Source organism: Aythya fuligula, chromosome 6, assembly GCF_009819795.1.
Source record: "Aythya fuligula isolate bAytFul2 chromosome 6, bAytFul2.pri, whole genome shotgun sequence".
Taxonomy (NCBI): Eukaryota; Metazoa; Chordata; class Aves; order Anseriformes; family Anatidae; genus Aythya; species Aythya fuligula.
In genome coordinates, this window is record NC_045564.1 from 18,457,231 (window position 1) to 18,477,650 (window position 20,420).

A 20,420-nucleotide genomic window follows, 5' to 3' on the forward strand; every position below is an offset into this window, starting at 1 on the left:
CAGGCTGCGCGCTGCGAGCACCCGGCGCAGTCCTTAATTGCTTCAAAACCGATTTTTTTGTGTGTTTTTCTTTTTTTTTTTTTTCCCCGCAGCACCCAGACGCACACCCACAGCCGCTCCCCGCCGCCCCGGCCCGGCCCCGCTCACCTCAGCGCCCGCCGCCTCAGAAGCGCCCCGGGGGAGCCGCCCGACACCGCCGCCGCCTCACCGTGAGGCGCTGTGAGGGGCTGAGGCGGGCGCGAGCGGGACCGTTGAGGGGCCACGCGCCCTGCGCGAGGGGCGCGAACATGAGGGGGGCACGCGGGGAGCACGCGGGGAGCACGCGGGGAGCACGCGGGGGGCGCCTGCCCCGTGCAGAAGCAGCGCGGCCCCGGCGCCCCCGCCCCGCTGCGTGCCCCCTCCCGCAGGGGGGCGCCACCCGCGGCCGGGGGCTGCCGGCGCCGCCCGGGCGTTGCTGCGGCCCGGCCCGCGCCGCTCACCCCGCCAGAGGGCGGCCGAGGCCAGGGCCGCCGCCTCGCCCGCCCCGACGGAGCGGCGCCGCCGGCAGCGGGCAGGGGCGGCCGCTGCCGCCGCCGTGCCAGGCTGTGTGGCGGCGGGCACCGGCGGCGAAGGCTGCGCGAAACGCTCGGTGCGCCCCGTCGGGGCGGCCGGACCGCTCCTGGGCCGGCAGGGAGGGACCCCGGGCGGGGATGGGAGCGCCCCGTCGGGGCGCGGGGACCGGCACGGAGACGGGGAGCAGCGGGACGGGACGGGACGGGACGGGACAGGGCTGCCGCGCGTCCCCGCGCGGTGCGCGCCCCCGGTGCCGCACGTCCCCGCGCCCGCGGGGCCGGGGCGCGCGCGGGCGCCCCATTGGCCGTTGCTAGGTGACGTGCGGCGCGGCCACGTGACCGGTGTTAAATGCCGCCCCGGCGGCGCGCGGCGCCGCAGAGCCCGTCCCGCTGGCGGCGGCGGGAGCGCGGCTGCCCGCCCCGGCCCGCCCCGGCCCGGCCCCGCGGGCGCGCAGCGCGGCGCGGCGAGGCGAGGCGAGCATGGTGCCGCGGCCCTGACCTCCGCGCCCCGGTGGGGACGGCCGCGGGGCGGCGGCCCGTGCCCCGCGCCCCGGCGGGAGGGCGGCGGGCGGGCGGGGGCGCGGGATGACCGGCGTCCTGGAGAGCCTGGTGCCGGACATGCACGCCAGCCAGATCTCCGCCGGCGGCTACCAGCAGCAGCAGCAGCAGCAGCAGCACGGCGGCCTGCACAAGCCGCAGGAGTCCCCCACGCTGCCCGTGTCCACCGCCACCGACAGCAGCTACTACACCAACCAGCAGCACGGGGCGGCGGGCGGGCCGCCCTACGGCCCGCTGGGCTCCTACCCCTACGCGGCCGGCGGCGCCGCCCCCTACTCGGCCAAGGCCGGCTACGACCTGGGCTACGCGGGCGCGTACGGCTCCTACGGGCCCTACGGCGCCAGGGCCTCCCCGGCCAGCAACGACCCCGGTACGTCCGAGCCCCGGGGGGGGCCCGCGGGAGCCCGGCGGGGCCGCGCTCGGGGCCCCGGGGAGGGAGCGGGGAGGGCGCTCGTGCCCGGCGGGGCCGCCCCGACGGGGCGGGCGGTGCCGGCGGGCAGGGCCCGGGGCGGCGGGGGCGCCCGTCCTCACCGGGACTGCCGCGTGTGCCGCAGCAGAGAAGGAGGACTGCGAGCCGGAGATCAGGATAGTGAACGGCAAGCCGAAGAAAGTGCGGAAGCCGCGGACCATCTACTCCAGCTTCCAGCTGGCGGCCCTGCAGCGGCGCTTCCAGAAAACCCAGTACCTCGCCCTGCCCGAGAGAGCGGAGCTGGCGGCCTCCCTCGGCCTCACCCAGACGCAGGTAGGGCCCTCCCGCCGCGGGGCCCCGGCACCTCCCGTCCCGACGGGGCCGGGGCGGGCGGGCGGGCGCCGTCGGGGCGCGGGAGGGGGCTCGGCCCGCGGCGCCTCGACGGCCCGGGGCGGGCCGGGGGCCGGGGGTCGGGGGTCGGGGGGTGGCTGTCTCGGGGCCGAGCCAGCGCCGGAGCCCGCGGAGCTGCGGAGCCCGCCCGGCCCCGGCGCGGTGGCGGCCAGCTGACGCGGCTCTCCCCCCAGGTGAAGATCTGGTTCCAGAACCGCCGCTCCAAGTTCAAGAAGATGTGGAAGAGCGGCGAGATCCCGGCGGAGCCCCCCCCGCGCCGCAGCGCCTCGCCGCCGCCCCCCACCTCGCCCCCGGCCTGGGACTTCGCCGCACACCCGCGCACGCCGGGCGGCCCCGCCAGCCCCAGCCCCGCCGCCGCCTTCCTCGGCACCTACCCCTGGTACCCGACGGCGCCCGGCGGCCCCGCGCACCTGCCGGCGGCCGCCCCCCTCCCGCAGCCGCCGCAGCCCCCGCACCACCACGGCGGCGGCATCTTCTAGGCGCCGCAGAGACTCGAGCCCGCGGGGCCCCGACGTGCAGCACTGGTGCTTTGGAGCAGCCCCGTCCCGTCCCGTCCCGTCGCGGCACCGGACCGAGCTCCCCGAGCTCCCCCCAACGCCCCCCGCAGCCGAAGTGAGCAGTGCGGGACCGGCGCTCCTCTCCCCTCCTTCCTCCCCGTCTTTCTCGTCAAATCACCAGTGCAGAACTTTGCTTAATTTTATTTTTTATTTTTTTAAAGTTGATAGGTGCCTTTGCGGAAGACCTCATTTTGATGTTGGGGACTAAACAAAAAAATAATAATAAAACGATAAAAAAAAAAGATAAATAATTTTTATATGTAGATTTAAAACGAGAGCCTCCCGTGTTTAAGTTATCCCTTGTAGCCGTGTAGGAAACAGCCCGGCGAGGGGGGTGTCCCGCCCGCACGGTGCTTTCGGGCGGGGGTCGGGCCCCGACGGGGCCCCCCCGGCAGCCCCCGGCCCTGCCCCGGCGCGGTTCGCCGTTCAGACCCGTGAAACGAAACGAAACGAAACGAAACAAAAAAGGGTATTTGGGGTTATTTATTATGGAAAACTTAAACACTCTTTAATGTTTCTTTTACGATAAGCAGAGATTATTTAAATAAATTATTGTTTCCATGGTGCCCGCGCTGAGTTTCTTTGGGGACGGGGGAGGTCGGGGCCGGCGGTGCTCACCTGGGGGGAGCCGCCCCTCCTGCTCGCCACCGCGACGTTGCCGCAAGCCGGCAGCCTCCCCCCTTCTCCCCCCCGTCCTTTCCCGTCTACAATAAAGTCTCGCCCCTGCCAGTCTTCGCGGCGAGGCCATGAATCACTCAGCGCTGCCTCCGGCAGCCCAGACCCGGCCCTCCCCCCTGCCTGCTGGCGCCAGGGACATTTCGCCCGGGACTGGCTCCTGCCGTCTCACCGCCTCCCAGACGTGCCGGAGGGGTTTGGGGCACGGCCCCGGAGTAATTTCTCTCTTCTGCCTCCCCGTCGTTTGTACCCAGGCCGGAGGCACCCCCGGCTGTCCCCTTGCAGGGGCTGCCCCCTCCGAGCCGCCCCCCCGGGGGATGCCGAGTCCGCGGAGGTGCCGCTGGGAGCGGAGCGGGGCGAAAGGCGGCTGCTGCCGGCCCCCGTTGCCCCCCGTTGCCCCCCGTTGCCCCTCGTTGCCCCTCGTTGCCCCCCGCTCCCCGCCAGGCCGGGTGCTCGCCCGGGACCCTCCGGCAGAAGGGGGGACGGCAGGGGGGAGTCCGGGGGGCGGCTTGTGCCTGAGAGCCTCGGGGAGAGCCCGGGGGAAGGGGTGGGGGCAGAAGGCGAAGGAGGAGTGCGGCAAGGAGAAGGAAGGGGGGGAAGGACGGGAGAGGAGGCTGCAGGGGAGGAGGGAGCGGCAGAGACAAAGGCGAAGCCGCCCCGGGGAGCGGCGGGGACACCGGCCCCGGGCGGCGGGGGGCGAAGCGGCGGGGGCCGGGCGCGGAGCGGAGCGGGGCCGGGAGGGGAGGCGGCGGGGGCCGCCTCCGGACACACGGACACGCGTGGCGGGGGGGGACGGGTGCCGGGACACCCCTCCGGCAGGTGACGGGTTTTGCTGACACCCCGCGTCCGAGCTGCGGGAGGAAAGCAGGAGCGCGGGGCAGAGCCGGGCGGGGACCCCCCGCCCCGTCGCTTTTCCAGGCGCTTCTGGTTACCGAAAGAAGTTCCCCGAGACCCCCCCCCCCCCCCATCCCCTCCCTGCCCCTGCCGACCCCCTCGCCCGGCTGCAGCCCGGTGCGGCGGCGCCGAGCCTGCCTCGGCCCCGTGGGGTCGGGCGCGGTGCCCGCAGCTGCGGGGGGTCCCTGCCCCGGGACTGCCCCTGGCCGGGGCAGAGCGCGGAGCCCTCCGCGCTTTGCTTCTCCTGCTCGGCGCGTTGCTTTTTGCTGATGATCCGGCGGCACTTGGCTGCGGCCCGCAGGGCTCCCCGGGCCGGCTGTGCGGGAGCCGTCGGGACAACCCGCGGCACCCCCGGGCACCCTAGAGGACAAGGGGACGCCCAGGCGTGCCCACGGCCACCAGCGCCGCAGTGGCATCCCTCCGTCCATCGCACATACACGTCCACGCACACGTGCGGCGTGAGCTTTCTCCCGTGTGCCCGTGCTCCCGGCTGGGGCAGGCTGCACCGCAAACCGGCCGCCCCCCGACGAGGCGGCTACCGGGGGCGGGCAGGGGGGAGCCCGGGGCCGCCCCGCCGAGGAGGGCAGCCCAGGGGGCGAGGAGCGCCCCGGCCCCGGGGAGAGCCCGAGGGGGGGCTCGTCCCGTTCCTCCCCGGCCCCCAGCAGCGATTCCCCCCTGGTTGTCCCCCCCCCGTCGGGCCGGCCCGGGGGGCTCCGTCCGCTCGCCGCGCACGGGCGGGGCCGGCCGCGCTGTGCCGAGGGGAGGCAATTTGCTCGTTTGCCCCGGTGAAAAGAAAAAGCACGAGAAATTCAATTAAAGCGGCTCTGGCAAAAGGAGTTATTTGAGGCATGAATGTCTCCCCTAAAGCTGTAGCAATCATGTGGCATTAGACACTTCCGGAATCCTATAGCCAACTTGAAAAATCCCAGACCCCTTTTTTCCCTAATTTTTGCTCTGATCTGTAATTTTATCCACATTTGCACTAGTTTGAGCATTCTGGCTCTCCCATCTGAAAGCCTGCAATTACTATATAATTCTTCGCAATTTCACATGTCCTAATATGGACTGTAATTTTTGCGCAAGACAATTTCCTGCTATTTCAAGCATCAACATTGTCAAAGTTGTATGTACATAATAAATGGGAATATCAATGCATAGTTTTTAGCATAACATCTTGACTCCTCGATAATTATATCCGTTCGGAGCCTACGCAGAATTAGCCTGAATTGCATGGTAACTGCTGCTGCTTTAAAATTTTTAAAAATTACTCATAATTTTCCCAAAGATTACCAAGATCTCGAGTGCACAATGTCATCAGCGTAATGAAGAGTAAACATTTATGCTAATAATCTGCAATTTTTTTCATCAGCTATAAAGACAGAGGCTATATAGCAGAAAATTTCAGTCATATTCTGCAAGAGCAGAGCTGCAAAAAGGCTCCTGCGCTCAGAGGCATGTACATCTCTGGGGGATCTCAATCCACATTTGCACTCTCAGGATATTATTATTGTGCTTGGCTTCTTTTTTTTTTTTTTTTTTCCCCATTTTTTTTTCCCTCCCCAGCCCTCTCTCCCTGTCTCTCACACTCTCTCGCTCCTGTAACTTTCATAGCCAAAAAGCCGCCTTCGGTCCTTCGCTTTGCCGCACGGAGCCGTGCCCCGGGGCGGAAGGTAAGGGCGGCGGCGCCGGCTCCGCTCCCCCGGGGGTCGAGGTGAGTGCGCGGAGCGCGGCGCGGCCGGGAACCACCGGCGGGGCTCGGCCGATGCCTCTGCCCCGCGGACTCGTGCCCGGGGCCGGCCGGAGCGGGGCCGATGCCGGGCCGGGGGCTGCCGCCGGGCCGGGGGCCGCGGTGCCGCTGGGCTCCGCCGGCGGCCGCGCCGCGCCCGGGCGTGCTCGGAGCGGCGGAGGCCGGAGCGGTGCGAGCGGGAGCCCCACGGCCGGGCCGCCGCTCCGGGAGCCGGGGAGGCGGGGGGCGGGCGGGCCGGCGCGGGGGGGGACTGAACTTTTTCCGTGGCGTGCGAGTTGCGCCGGTGGCAGGAGCGGGGCCGGCGGAAGGCGGCGGGGCGAGCGCGGAGCGCGGCGGCGGGGTCGCTTTTTTTTTTTCCCTCTGTCAGGCGAAGGGAGCGAGCATCGAATGCAAACGGGTTTGGACTCTGATATTTGATTTTTTTTTTCTAGTTTCAGGGGCTGTTCTGTGCTCTGCAATTAGATTGACACATGTACAACATCCCCAGCCATTCAAGGGGGTTCGCAGGGACACTCCAAAGGGATTTTTTCTTTCTTTCTTTCTTTTTGGGTGGAAGATATTAAAGAGGTATCTGTTGTTTGGCAATTTTGCTAAGTCTGTCTTCATTACTTCAACATTGTGCATTTGCTAATTTGGAAGCCCCTTCCTATTGACAGCTCTGCTCCATACACCTGCAAGCAATTTGCAGAGCTCCAATATAGGAGAATTGCAGAGATGGCAGCTCGCACCTATTTTATTTTTTTTTTCTTCGCTTTTCTCAATGCACAGCAAATTTGGCTTTCAGTGCGTTATCTCTTTTGTTAATGCAAAAAGATTCCCTGGGCGAAAAAATTGCTCATAATTACCAGAGAGATGGGGAAACTGCATTAGAATAAATAAACCTGAAATTACTGTAATTATGTTGTGTTTGATGGGCTCGGCTTGTAATCAAGAAGAGAATACAGTGAAATGATGCTGACCCTCTTGGGTTTGCAGCTGTACGCGCACTTTGGGGTCTTTTTTTGCAGAAAAGAGTCATTTTGATCATCATTAAGCTGTGTGTAACCTATTTCAGAAGTGTTTGAAAATGAGGGGCACTTTTTTTTCCCAACAAGGGAAAAAATATATCCCAAAATTACATTTTGCCATTTACAGACTCATCCATAAGGTTGTGTTTGCGGGGTGACAATTGTTAAAGGTATAATATTCGAAATCAGGACTTAATCATTGTAATGAGGTATTGTTTCAATATAAGCACCTTTGGATTATTCATAGTTTAATTAATATCCTCATTATGAAAATCTTCGAATCAGATATTTGATGAACTACTTGTCAGCAACAAGGCAGAATTAATTAGGCCTGTATTGAGATTAACATTTTCAAACGTACAATTATAATAGACTCTAACTCAAGACCGCCTCGCCGAGAGAAAACTAATAATTTCTCTATTTGAACTGTTAGCAAGACGTTATTGAATTACTAGGAGCTAACATATCTTAAAGTGCTCCCCTCTGCTCCACCGCCCCGCTGCTGTCCGGCCAGGGGCGGTTGGGCTCGGGACCTGCGCGCGTCCGCGGCCACTGCGCGCCCGCAGGGCCGCCGCGCTCCCGCTCCCGCTGCGCCCGGGCGCGGAGCCGAGCCTTTAGCCCCGGTTCCCGTTCTGCTCGCCCGACGGCCGCCGGGCAGCCTCGGGGCTGGGCGAACCCGGGAGCAACCGGGACGGCTCCGCCGCCGCGCAGCGGGCGGCCCGGAGCAGCCGGACCGGCCGTCGGGGCCGCCCCGACGGGGCGCGGCGGGGGGACCGCGGCCCCCCCAGCCCTCCTCCGACGGCTGTGGGGCGCGACCCCCGTCCTGCGACCCCCCTCTCGTCCCCCGCGGAGCGCGTCGGGGCCGCGCAGTTTGCGCGCTGCGCGGAGCGGCCGGGCACGGAGCCCGGCCGCGCTGCGAGACAGGGAGCAGGCGTGTCTCTTTTTCCAAACCATAATTTTACTGTCTCAAAGAAACTTTATAACTTATGTACAAAGATTTGTTGTGTGTTTTTTTTTTTTTTCCTTTCCTTCCCCAGATACAAAGCAATAAGTTAACATTCTCAATATAAAACTAAACTTTGACATATAGAACACTAAACACAGCTGAGCTCAGTTTATCACATCTTCCGAGTTTCACAAGTAAAATGTCAAGATCTCAGTACACAAAGCATCATGTTTTACAGCCACACGAAACAGAACGGAAATAATCATTAAAAAAAAAAAAAGAACAAAACAAAACAAAAAAAAACAAAACAAAAGGCTAAATTTGTGCAACATGTTTACAGAACAACAATAATAATAATAATAAAGAATAAAATATGTACAGCGAGTAGCTCCTGCACGTCGGTTTGGGCATCTCTGCTGTGGCCGCCTTTCCGCGGGGAAGCCTCGGCGGGGCTGTGTGGGGCCGTGCGGGGCCGCGGGTCCCCCCCGCCGCCCTCGGGGCTCCCCTTGCGCCCCCGGTGCCTCGCTTCGCCTCCGCAAAGCGGCCGGCAGCTGCCGCCGTCCCCCTTCAGTCTCAAACAATGTGCATCTCTTCCTTTTGTCAGAGAGGTGAAAAACGCAAAGCATTCGGACCAAAGCTTTCCACGCGCCAGCGAAGTAGAAAAGTTATTTGTAAAAGTTAAAAACCGCATCCTTCTTTTGGGGGGATTTTGTTGTTTTTTTTTTTTGTTTGTTTGTTTGTTTGTTTGTTTTTCCCCCGGAGGGGCGGGTTGCGGGGCCGGGGGTTTTGGGTCGAAGTAAACCGTGCGTCCGAACCGTGTGCTCAGCGAACCGGGTCGTCCGTTTGTCTCTAGCACTCTCATAGTGGTAATTTAAGTCAATAAATAAAATCCCTTTCTTCCCCTCTTAACAACAACGAAAAATATACAGATGAATAGTGAGAGTTACAGAAAACGTAGAAGAAAAAAAGCTCTGGAAATTGTACAGCTCGCTCCCCCCCTGCGACCGCAGAGCCCGTCAGATCGGGGTGGCAAATAGCTGACCTACATTTCAACAGACACAGACAGACAGACAGGACAGAGGAGAGGGCTCCCCCCCACAAACATATTTTTCTGATTGTCCCACAAAGCCGCGGCCGGCGCTCGCTCTGCTCCCAGGCTGTTGTGCGGTGCTCGGGGCCGCTCCGTCAGCTGTCAGCGGTGGGAACCGGCCCGCATCACATCTGTGCCCTCCTGCACCGAGCTACAGCGCAGCGTGCTAACGGCTCTATGGGCAGAGACCTCCTGTTTGTTTGTTTGCTTCCTTTTTTTTCTCTCTCTTTCTCTTTCCCCCTCTTTTTTATTATTATTTTTTTCCTTTTACTTAATTTCATTTTTTTTTTTCCGTGATGATTTTAATTCTTTTGGGGACCGATAGTGCTTGCGGTAGGGGATGGACGGGTGTGAAATCACATCAGCTGAGGCTGCTGCATAGCTTCTTGGTGGGCCGAAGGGTACCACGACGTGTAGCTGGGGATGTAGGTGCCCGGGGTCCCCGACGAGGCCTTACCAGAGGCGGAGGTGGTGTTCCACACCGGGGGCACCGGGGGCGAGCTGCCCGAGAGAGCCCTGCCGTTGGTCAGGGCGCTGCTCTCCAGGGCGGCCCCTCCCTGCTTCATCAGCTTCTTGAATTTGGAGCGCTTGTTCTGGAACCAGATCTTCACCTGCAACGGGAGCAGGGCACGGTTCAGCACGGCTCGCCACGGCTCGGCGTCCCCCGGCACGGCCCCAAGCGGGGCCCCTACAGCCCCCCCCCGCCGCCCGCCCGCCCCGACGGGGCCCCCAAAGGTCCCCTCGCCTCGCCCCCCCCGGGCCCGCAGCTCCCCCGCTCCTCTTCCCCTGCTGCCCCGTGTCCCGGCCGGGCCCCCGTCGCCGTTTCGTGCCGCCGAACCGCCGGGACGCGCCCCCCCCCCCGACCCCCTGAACCCCCAGGCCGGGCCGTGCCTCACGGACGGGGCGGGCGGCGCCGGGCCCCGCTGCCCGCGGCTGCGGCCCGGCTGCGGGAATCGTGGCCCGGGGGGAAAAGGGGAAGGGGGAGGCCGGGGCGGCGCGAGGCGGCCAGGGCCGTACCTGGGTCTGGGTGAGTCCCAGAGAGGCCGCGAGCTCGGCTCTTTCGGGGAGAGCCAGGTACTGAGTTTGCTGGAACCTCCTGTTCAGAGCCTGCAGCTGCAAACTGGAATAAATAGTCCTGGGTTTGCGGATTTTTTTCCCTTTCCCATTAAAGCGAACTTCCCCTCCTTCTACCACAGTGCTTTTCTCCGATTCGGCCCCTACAACCACAAACGATGCACAATAAATAATAATGATAGCGGCAATAGTAATAATAGCAGTAACAGCAACAGCGACAGCAATAGTAACAATAACAGCAGCGACATCGACAACAACAATCATGAGAAGGAAGAAAAGTGCGGCTCGAGTAACGCTAACAAAGGCTCCGGGCGATTATGGCAGCCCAGGCTTCTTCCCAGAGAAAGTTTGCTATTTTTACAGGCTGCAGTTTAGGTTTAATTACCCTTAATTGCATACATTGTTTATAGCGCTACGCAATAAATAATTACGAAGACTAATACGTGCACATCTGGGTTGATTTCTTTTCCAGCCGGGCATTGTGTGCTCTGTGTTCTGCTCCCCTGTGATCCTCAGCCTCTCCTGACTAACATTTTGTAATTTAATTTTAATCCCCCCCGATAGATTGCTTTTTTTTTTTTTTTTTTTTTTTGATCCAAGCATCCTCCCTCCCTCCCTGCCTTCCCTGCCCCCCCGCCCCAAGCCGAGTGCACCTACCTGTCTCCTCTAACCGGGTCTGAGTCAGGCTGGAGCTGTTGGGGTAGGACTGCACTGAACTGATGTAGGGGTTGGTCGAGTGGCTGCTGACCGAGTTGACATAGGGGTAGCCCAGCGGTCGGGAGAAGGACGAAGCTGTGCTGTACGAGCTGTCAGGCTGAGAGTGGCCCGCGGAGTGTAAACAGTGCATGGAATAGTGTCCGTGGGACATGGGAGAAGGAGACATTTGCTGGCTGGGCGGCCCAAACTCCATAAAGACAGCCTTCCCTGAGACGGGGCTATTTAGACTCTCTGGCATGGTAGTCATGGTCATTTCTTGTCGCTTGGTCTGTGTGTGTGTTCTCTCTTCAGCTTGCCTTTTTGGGGTCTGTTGTGTTTCTCAGGACAGGAAAGAACCCAATTTAAGCGGAACAGGGTTTTTCACTTTCCATTCATAAGAAAATGGAGTTTGTCTCTTTGAAAAGTCTAAGCATGATGCTGGAGATCTACACAAACTCGCCTAAAAGCTTTGACTCAGCCAAGCCTATGAATATTCATGAGACGGTGGAGCTGATTGGTCCGCCGTCTTGCATAATCGCTTTGGATTGGTCCGAGCCGCTCGGGGCTCGCCTGGACCCCGGTGAGCGCCGAGAGCCGGACTCGCAGCGCCGCGCGGCCCCGAGCGCCGGCCGCACGCCCCGACGGCCCCGCGGCCCCGCCGCCGCCGCCGCCGCTCCCGGCCCCGCCGGCCGGCCCCGGCGAGCAGCTCCGGCGGATCCCGGGCGAGGCGGGGGCCGTGGCGCCTCCCCCCGCCCTTCTCCGCCCCCCGGCGCGGAGGGGCGCGGGGCCGACCCGGGAGGAGCCGCCGGGGTGCTCCCCCCCCCCGGGCACCGGGCCCCGCGGGCGAAGTGGGGCCGGGGGTCCGGGCAGCGGCTCCGCGCTCCTTGCCGAGGGTCCTCCGGCTCGCCGGGCAGTCATTGTTTGTCTGGGAGGGGGCGAAGGGAGGGGAAAAAAAAGCAAAAAAAAAAGCAAAAGAGCTCCGGGGAAACAAATGCAAGCAAGCAAAGCTCGCCCCGAGCGGCGGCACTGAGCTTGAAATGGAAACTTCCGCGCGCGTGAGCGGTGAATGAGGTGGGACTTGGGAGATCCTCCCCAGAAAGCCCCCGATGAATCCCAAATTACTTTGTTAGATAATTAGAAAGTGTTGATAATTATTTCTTTCATAATTCGGCGGTGTGGCTGTAACAGGAAAATGATCTCGTGAAAGTTCACACGTGCAGATGTATTAGTTACTGATTCATTTGATTAAATGCTAGTCTCAAGTGCTCTGATCCACAGCTGAAGGCGGCCCCATTAGCATAACACTGATGTTTAATTTTCATACGCATAATTAGCCATATATTTAACACTAATAGCAACATGCAGCCTTTCAGCATTAAACAGCCTGGGATTTGATCTGGCCTGGGCTGAACTTTCCCGGTTACACCTAGGCTGTCTGGGGCGCGCGGTTATCGCGGCACCAAGTCTCTGCAATCGAGCACGTTTTGGCAAAGGGCGAACACCAATAAAAACCAACACTCAAAACAAATCGCCTGGCTGAGGTCGCCGGCGATTTGCCGGTGGCAGCGCCGACTTCTCTTCCCCGCTGCCGGCTGCCGCCTGCCGTCGGGGCTCCGGGGCTCCCGGCACGGCGGCACTGGGCACCCCCGGTCCCGGTCCCGGCCCTGCCTCGCGGCAGCCGGCTGCTGGCTGCGCCGAGCTGGCAGGAGCGAGCCCCTCTGTTCCTCTTTTTTTTTTTTTTTTTTTCCTTTTTCGTTAGTCGCTCTGTCGGTTTTAATTGCCCATTTCCCAACGCCTCTTTTACTCCCCCCCCCCCCTTTTTTTTTTTCGCTCGCGACGCGTAAAGTTCATTTCCACAAAATAGCTGCGGATTGGTGCGGGAAGGGGCAGGAGCGGTGAAGCCCACACGGACTCCTCCGGCAAGCGGCACTGTCCCCGGCGATGTAAGTGACCGTCCGAGGCGGGGCTGCGCGCTTGGCCGCGGAGGGGACGGGGCGCGACACCGCCTTCGCCGTCCCCGAGCCCGGGGCCGGGGGTCCCCGCTCCACCGAGCCCCGAGGACGGGCGGGCAGGGCGCAGGCAGCCGTCGGGAGCGGGGCCGCCGCCGCCCAGAGCACCCCTCGCCTCCCGTCCCGTGGAGCGGGGCCGCCGCCGTCCCAGCGGGGGGGGCGCGGAGGCTGCGAGCGAGCCCCGGGGAGCGGGCGGGGGGCGGCCTCCCCGTCGGGGCCCCCCTCGGGCTCTCCCGGGAACGCGTCCCGCCTGAGGGGAGGCCGAGCGCTTCTGCTGTTTAGTTTGCAATTAGGGTTACAAAGGGGTGCCGCAAATGCCGGGATTACCCGCGGGAGGCCTCTGCGCACGGCGGCCCCGCGGCATCCTCCGCGACGGGACGGGACGGGACCGGACATGGCCAGACGGGACGGGACCGGAGGGGACCGGACGGGACAGGAGAGGACGGAGCCGTGAAGCTGCGGCGGCCACGCGGGGCCGGGGGGAGCCGCTCGGGCTTTCGCTTAGCACCTGCGGTGCCCCCCGGGGGCTGTGCCCGGGCCGCGAGGGGCCCCAAACTGCTCGGGGCGGCCGCCGCTGGGATTTTGGGAAAGCCAACCCGCTTCCCCGGGCAGTGCCGGGCGTCCCTCGCTTTGCCGGCCCGACGGCACGCCGCGTAACCTCTGCGCGTTTGTAAACTTGTTTGATGCATCGTTTATTTTTACAGGTTTTAAGGCCTTCCAAACTAATCTAGGGGATGAGCGAACTGAAAGGCTGCCCTGCGGTATTAGAAACGGCCTGGGGGGGGGTCCTGCTTCCTGAAAAGATGCTGTTAGAAACGATTCGAGCTGACAGCTCGCTGTACGCGGGTGCAAGCAAACAGCGCGGACAAACGGGAAGACGCCGGCTCGGCCCGCTCCAGCCCCGCCAGGCGCGCTCCCGGGCGGCCCCGGGCGGCAGCGGCAGGACCGCGGGCCGGGCGCGCTCCCGAGTGCCGCCTGCTCGTGGCCGAGGCAGGAGCGGGTCCTGCAGCCGGTAAGTGTCACCGCCGGACACGTCCGGCCCGACGGGGCGACGAGGCGGCCACCCCCCGCAGCCCAGAGCCGCCCTCCCGCCCCGTCGGGCCCGCAGCGAGCTCCGGGGCCGGGCGTTCCCCGAGGGCCGCCCCCGCGGGCCCCATCCTTCCTCCGCCGCGCTGCCACACGCCGAAATCGCGCAGTGTCCCCCCCGTTAATCCCCATGCCGGCCAATTCTCCAAGCGGGGCAGCCATCGGGCTGCAGGAAAGCGCGCCCCGCATCTCGCCTCCAATCGCTCCGTGTGCCGCGCCGGGAGAGCAGCCGTGGGCAGGGGGCAGCGGCTGGGGAGAGGCTGCAGCCCCCGGGCCAGCCCCCGGGAAACTTTCCTGTCCATCGGAGCAGAGTTATACAGCCCGGCATGCAGCGCCAGGTAGCGGCAGTGAGGCCAAACTGAGCCACAGCTCAGCTGTGAAGTCCTGTGTATGCCCCGCACGGGACATGGAAGAGGGGGACCCGCTCGCTGCCCTCACCCCAGACAACCCAAGCCCCCGCAGGCTGTGCGTGGCTGCCTCCAGGGTCACAAACATGCCATCAGGCTTTTATTAAATACTCACCAGGTAACACACAGAGAGGACCGTGTCCAGAGCCAGCCCCTCGGGCTGCTTTTTCTGCCCCCTGCAGCAACTTAGGCAGCACCCATTCCCCAAAGAAATTACAAAAATCTTATCTCTGTCCTGGGTGACACTGGCAATTTCGCAAGCACAACGAGTCCCTCCGCGCCTTGCTCCATCTTTAGGCTTCTTCCACCACTTTAGAGAGGATTTCTGCTCCCTCTGAGGTAACCACGATGGTATGCTCAAACTGCGCTGACCTGCAGGGCACACGCAGCGGTTATCAGGGGGCAAACGCGCCGTGCCCAGCAAACTCAGGCGGCTTTTGGCTGCCGGTGACCAGCTCGGGGGCTTGGGGAAGATAAAAAACCCAAATCAGGCACCTTTTGTTGTCTACAGAAATCGCGGTCCATTTATCCTCCAGGATCTCAAATTCGGGGGAGCCTTCCATTATTATCGGCTCTGTAACAAGGAAAAAAACAAACAAACCCCTGTTTTTTCAAGTTAGTCACGCTCCCTGTGAGCTGCGGGGTGAGGCAGGGGCCCAGCAGGCAGCTGCCCTTCGGTGGGTCCCGGCCCCGGGCCGGGTCTGAGCTGCCACTGCCACGGGAACCGAGAAGGAAGACGAATCGTTAAGGTAGGGGCTTGCCCACTCCTCTTTTGTAAAAGCGAGGAATTTTAATCAAGCTTTAATTAAGACCCCGTGGATAATAACCAAAGCGCCAACCACGCTTATAAACAGCAGATAGTTTGAAATATCGGAATTTTTTTAAACAGCCTTAAAATGTTCATTAAAGCAGCAAAACAACAATTTTCTGATTTCCCTCTAATTGCCGCGCCATTTAGCCTCGCGGGGAGGAAGAGCGGCTTTTCCCCGGCAGCCCCGTGCCTGGCGCTCGGCGGCTGCAGGGCCGGGCTGTGCCTGGCAGCTCCGCGCTACCCCCGGCCCGGCAGCGGCTGCGGCAGGCGGGAGGCAGCCGACAGACACCCCCGGGGTCGAGCTCTTCACCAAGATTCACGCCAAGGGCTTTTTCCCTTTCCCAAATCTCGGTGCTTGGAAGTCGTCTCAGCCCAGCGCTTCCTTATGGCATTTTAAGAGTAAGGTTTTAATCTGTTGCCTGAGGGGTCAGTGCCGCCTGTACCCCCACGTCCGACTGGACATTTCTATATTCAAATAAAGAAATAGCTCGCAGCTGGGTCGTTGTGTGCGTGCTCATTACAGACAAACACAGAATACATTTACTAACCTATTGTGAATGCCATTCCCTCTTCCATTAACAAGTCACTGTCATTGGCTAGAAAAGAAAATAAAAACGCATTTATACACACACACACAGATATATACTGGCAAGAACAGCCAGCTCACCTCAGAGCCCATCTGGGTGTGCAGGTGCCGTGCTGCCCACAGCCAGCCCCACAAAGCGCCAGGGCCTCCTTACCGTGGTGCCACACCTCGGGGTGCCCATGGAAGTACGACCCGATGCCATGGCCGACGAAGAAGGGGCAGACCTGGAAGCCGCCACGCTGTGCCACCAAGCTGTGGGGGCAAAAGAGACACTGTGAGGGAGCACGCCCCGGCTCTTGACAGCGCGCCAGTGCCAGAGCGTCATATTGGTGTGGGGTTGACATTTCGTGCTCACTCGGAAAGAGTGGTCATCAGCGCTAGCAGCAGTGAGCCATCGTTAGGTTTCAGAGTTAACACACCCATGGGCTGAGCAGGGCAGCAGCACAGCCTCCACTGAGACCTCCCTGCCCGCAGAGCCCCCACTGGGCCATGTGCCTGCGGCATGCACCGGGTTGTGAGGGCAAGGAGGGTCCTGCTGCTGGTGGGGTTGGTAGAAGGCAAACCTATTCCCTTGCAAAATACTAAAAACACTCAATGCCGAAACATATTGCAACTGCAGATCTGTTCACTTCAATTCACAACGTATTTCTAACGAACCCACCACGACAGTACCGAAAGCAAATTATAACAGATACGGCATTTGAGTTCTGCCTGGGGGCCCTGCCCTCTCCTCATGGCCTATGAGTAAGGAACATCTCCGAGCAAGATGTTCTTGCCTGCAGGAACAGGGCCCAGCACTGCACCTTGCCCTTGCTGGGAAAGCAAAATCCTATCCTAATCCCTAAAAGCTGGAGGACCTGGAGACAAGTGGGGTGTCCTCTGGCTGAGGGGCTGCCCGATGCTTGCAGGCCTCTTGCCAGGGCCCTGCTTGGTGCTGACTGGAGGCTACTCAGGCAGCACGGCCAGCCGGGTCCAAAATGGAAACACACGGAGATCTGGGGGGCCGGGAGACGGATTAGAAGTGACAAGGAAGCTGCTCCTGCATATCATCCCCACATTGTTTCTAAAAGCAAACTGGATCACAGGAGCAAGGCAGGAAGACACTCAGTCTGAAAAGATTTTGTCTGTGAGATCAAAAGCCTCATTTGTTCATTTTAAATCAAGGCAGGCAGTTAACACTTCTGGTTTGGCTATAGCTGTGGCTGAGCAAATGCTCCTCAGAGTGTGACTACAGGCTGACGAAGAGCGGGAAAGATGAGAAAAAAGAATAAAGGTGCCAGCTGTCTCCTCACGTAGCCATTGCCCTGCGCACAAGGCCATGCAGCCTCCACAGCGCTCGTGCCGGCACCCGCCTGTCACTGTCCCTGGAAGCAGCTGCCACTGCTGAAGGACATGGAGCGCCTCCACCGTGGTGCAGGAGTGAGAGAGGGGAGACGGGTCAACAGTTGACAGTGCTGCCATGTCCAGGCCTTAAGAGCATGTTTTAACAGGATTTGTGTAGTAGCTTTTACCTACCCATCACCCCGATACAAGGACTCACCACATTTCTTTCATTACTTCTGGAGAAGAATGGGAAATTCAGGTTTAGTTGTTATTAGTAACGCTAGAAATTGGGCTTCATTTAGTTATATTCAAGGTCCAGAGTTTCATCTTCTACACAATTTACATGGAAAAAAAAATCATGAAGGCTTATGCAGTGAAAAGTCCTACTAGTGATGGAAAAGTCTTTCTGCTGTGCCTCTGTCATGCCAGCCTGGTCTGGGTCAGAGACCTGGACTGTTTAGGACGATGCTGAAGGCCAAGGAAGAACAGGGAGGAATTAGAAAGTCAGATTACTCAGAAACATACACAAAATGAAATGGAAGATCTCCGGTGACCAAGCCCAGAGCAATGCAGATAATGGTTCCCATACGGGGGAAGCGATTCTCTGAAGAGACGGGAGAAGCCGTATATGCACCGCAGGGTAACCTTTTCCTTTGCCTCCTTCTGTGAGTCTTTTTGCAAGAGCTAAATGATGCCAGCAGCTGTTCAGCTCCGCCAATGCCTGCCCAGGGCACCCCTGACTGCTGCCGGGCCCCGCACCCACCCCCAGCTGCTGAGTGGCAGCAGGGGCAGCTGCTCACAGGGCACCCAGGCATGAGAGGCACTGCTACAACCACGTCCCCTCCTCTTGTGGTGAAATAAGTGGTTCTTGCGCGTTTTAGTGTTGAATTCTGCCACTTTCTTGCCAAAGAGCTTGAAAACAACTCGGCTGGTATCAGTACTCGGGTGGTTACCTTCTGTGACACCAGCACTGCCAGCCATATGCGCTCCTCCGCCTCCCCACTTAAACGTGTCTACATACAGAGCCTGGGCCTTCTTTATATAAATTTTAACATGACCAATGAACTTGGAGTGACACACAGAAAACCTGTGGAGAAAATAAGCTGCAGGCATGAAACTCAGCCATGTTCAATCTGGTTTTAATATCTGCATGTGCTTCGGAAGCACTGCATGGGGAATTTCAAAGCTCTCTGCAACTACTAGCTTCACTTTGGAGTATTTAAAAAATCCTAGTGAGCTGTCACATCCATGTGGAGGTACAGTGAAACACATGCAGCTTCCATAAAAGAAGGTTGCTAATGCCAGCTGCGACTTGCAAGGGTAATTCTGTAAGCACGAACGTTCATGTAGACCATAGATACTTGCAGGGAGGACGTTGAAAGACAGGTCTGGGAAGTGTGAACTGAACTGCTGATCTTGATCATTCCTCTGGCCACTGGAGCTCCCAGGCTGTGGAATCTGGTTAAAAAGCCTGGATGTCACAGAGTGGAGCAGTTTTGCCTAAGTTGGCCATTTGCTGCCAACAATAGCTCAATGTTTTGGTCTTGCTGCCTCACTGCCTGGCTCGGGATCTGTCAGCAGTGGCCTTTCTCTCCAGCTTTCCCCAGAAGGCAGCTTCATAAGATTACATTTCCTGCTCTGTGAAAACAGGGTACCAGAGGAGTCCTGGCTGCAAGTGGGAAAGAAGCGAAGGAGGGTGGCAGGAGCTGGTCAGGCTGAGTGGGGCTGAGGAACCGGGCTGCAGGGCTTCTCATCTGTGGGTACATCCCAGTCCCACCACTGCCTGCGGTGCCAGCTGGGCAGCAGAGCCACACTGCACTGACAGCATAAAGGGAGGACAAGGATTCTTCAGTACAATCGTTGTTAAAAATATCCGCTGATAACATTTACCATCACACATTTTATTCTTCGAGCCATGTTGCGTTGCTTGGGCAGAGGTGAATTGGGCAGGATTAAAAGCATAATCATTTAATGAGCTCAGTACTTGATTTCATGTTTTGCTGCCATGTGTTACAGCCCAGCGGCTGCAGAGTCAAGAGTCCCTGCAGCACTGCTCCTCTTCTGCAGGCGGCAAAGTGCATAGTGTCGGGATGAATTGGCTGTGGCCAAGCTGGTAAAGGAAAGTCACTGAGGGCAGGTGTCTGCCTAAAACCCATGGGCAGAGCCTCTCAGGTGGTGCCTTCATGCTTCTGAGAGTGGACAGCGGAGCTGGGTGTCAGTTCCTTCCCAACTGCTGCCAGACAACAGCTAATTCCCTGCGAAAGGAGGGATGAGCATGGAGACACTCGGCTTTCCTGCCAGCAGCCCAACGGGGAAATTCCAACAAAGCAGCAATAGGCAGGACTGCTCCTCTACAAAGCTCTCCTCGATGTTCTGGAGCATCCATTGAGAGTTTTTGAGTGAATGGGATAAATCCCTCTTGCTGAAAAGGAGCTTGAAAAAATTTCCATGGGGGGCTGGCCCTGTGCCTCCCCAGAGAGCCTCAGATAACCTCTGGGAGCACCCAGGGGACAAGGGGCATCCCAGCTCCAGAGGAAAACACCATACACTCAGTCTCATGACTGGGACTCCCATTCTGGGACAAAAAATAAACAAACAACAACCCAAAGCTACACTTTATTTTCTATTTATCAGATTCTGTTGCTTTTTCCTCAAGGCAGGTCGGGCCCAATAATCTAAGCCCTCACTGAAGAAACAAAATAAACCAAATCCTGCTTTCAGCCTGGAGCAATACCTCCCTGTGCCCTCTGGTGCCAGAGTGGAAGAGTTGGCTGATCAGCTAGGGCGGCACAGACTTGGGCTGAACATCCTGGGGAACTGATTCCCAGCTACAGCTGCTTCCCACTCACTGCCTGCGTCTCTCCCCAGAGACCAAACTTTTACACCGATGCTCTGCTGCACGACACCAGAGGCCAAAGCTCCCAAACAAATCTGCCCTACACCACTGGGCAGGGGGCATGCTTGGGAAACACTGGAAGAGAGAACAGATCTGTGATAATTGTTTTCTTGTTCAGGGACCTGTATGAATGCATCTTTTTTATTTAAATTAAAAGTATTCATGCTTTTCTTAAATATATTGTTAACAAAATGACCATTGAATAGCATTTTTTTTAACATTCTTGAAAATGGCATCAGCCTGAACTAGATTTGCTTATGATAAAAATATTTATTTTCAACAGCACTATATTAACTAATTTGAGAAATTACAAATGTATATGGGGAAAATATTAAAGTATTTTTCTCTCAAATAGTAATGCTAGACTGAGGGAATGCACAAGTTCAGGGATTCCCTATAATGACAATAAATGTTGAGGTATAATTAGTAATATTTTTGAAAGCCAACAATTGTTTTTTGAAAGAAAGGTACATTTTAGTTTCAAACTGGAACACAAATTACTGTATTTTTCTTACAATAGTGCTGAACTTTTATTTGAGGTTCTCTGTTTCTGAAAGCAGACATGATGGATTGAAATAAAAGATAATTTATTGCAATGCTTACTTTCAAGTGCAGAGAGAAGCAGTGTAATTGTAATTTACAGTAGCTGTCAAGGAAAATCTATCACAGATGACATTAAAATGACTT

At 59.2% G+C, this 20,420-nt stretch overlaps 3 protein-coding genes across 3 annotated transcripts in view; 1 reads left to right on the forward strand and 2 right to left on the reverse strand.

Annotated features, from left to right (window-relative positions):
- The first annotated feature begins 1,136 nt into the window (after positions 1-1,136).
- Positions 1,137-2,408, forward strand: DLX2 (distal-less homeobox 2). The gene is made up of 3 exons (XM_032190016.1): positions 1,137-1,479; positions 1,667-1,851; positions 2,103-2,408. Exons 1-3 carry the CDS (start codon positions 1,137-1,139, stop codon positions 2,406-2,408), a joined length of 834 nt encoding a protein of 277 aa, XP_032045907.1.
- Positions 2,409-9,126: 6,718 nt separating this feature from the next.
- On the reverse strand, positions 9,127-11,059 carry DLX1 (distal-less homeobox 1). The gene is made up of 3 exons (XM_032190358.1): positions 10,577-11,059; positions 9,863-10,062; positions 9,127-9,456 (listed from the first exon to the last, which is right to left on the reverse strand). Exons 1-3 carry the CDS (start codon positions 10,887-10,889, stop codon positions 9,202-9,204), a joined length of 768 nt encoding a protein of 255 aa, XP_032046249.1. The 5' UTR covers positions 10,890-11,059; the 3' UTR covers positions 9,127-9,201.
- A 3,131-nt stretch (positions 11,060-14,190) lies between these two features.
- Positions 14,191-20,420, reverse strand: part of METAP1D (methionyl aminopeptidase type 1D, mitochondrial) — a 46,964-nt gene continuing 40,734 nt past the window's right edge. Inside the window, exons 7-10 of the mRNA XM_032190309.1 lie at positions 15,669-15,766; positions 15,477-15,524; positions 14,613-14,691; positions 14,191-14,489 (exon numbers count right to left, since the gene is read on the reverse strand). Of these exons, the coding sequence (XP_032046200.1) occupies positions 14,411-14,489; positions 14,613-14,691; positions 15,477-15,524; positions 15,669-15,766 (304 nt within the window). The 3' untranslated portion in view covers positions 14,191-14,410. The remainder of the gene's footprint in view (positions 14,490-14,612; positions 14,692-15,476; positions 15,525-15,668; positions 15,767-20,420) is intronic.

Bases quoted from the DNA above. Each gene is read 5' to 3' on its own strand.
- DLX2 (XM_032190016.1), top strand. From the start codon at position 1,137: ATGACCGGCGTCCTGGAGAGCCTGGTGCCGGACATGCACGCCAGCCAG. The intron at 1,480-1,666 runs GTACGTCCGAGC...GTGCCGCAGCAG, and splicing joins CCCGGCCAGCAACGACCCCG to AGAAGGAGGACTGCGAGCCG. The intron at 1,852-2,102 runs GTAGGGCCCTCC...CTCTCCCCCCAG, and splicing joins TCGGCCTCACCCAGACGCAG to GTGAAGATCTGGTTCCAGAA.
- DLX1 (XM_032190358.1), bottom strand. From the start codon at position 10,889: ATGACCATGACTACCATGCCAGAGAGTCTAAATAGCCCCGTCTCAGGG. The intron at 10,063-10,576 runs GTAGGTGCACTC...TTGTGGTTGTAG, and splicing joins GACCCGGTTAGAGGAGACAG to GGGCCGAATCGGAGAAAAGC. The intron at 9,457-9,862 runs GTACGGCCCTGG...CTCCCGTTGCAG, and splicing joins TGGGACTCACCCAGACCCAG to GTGAAGATCTGGTTCCAGAA.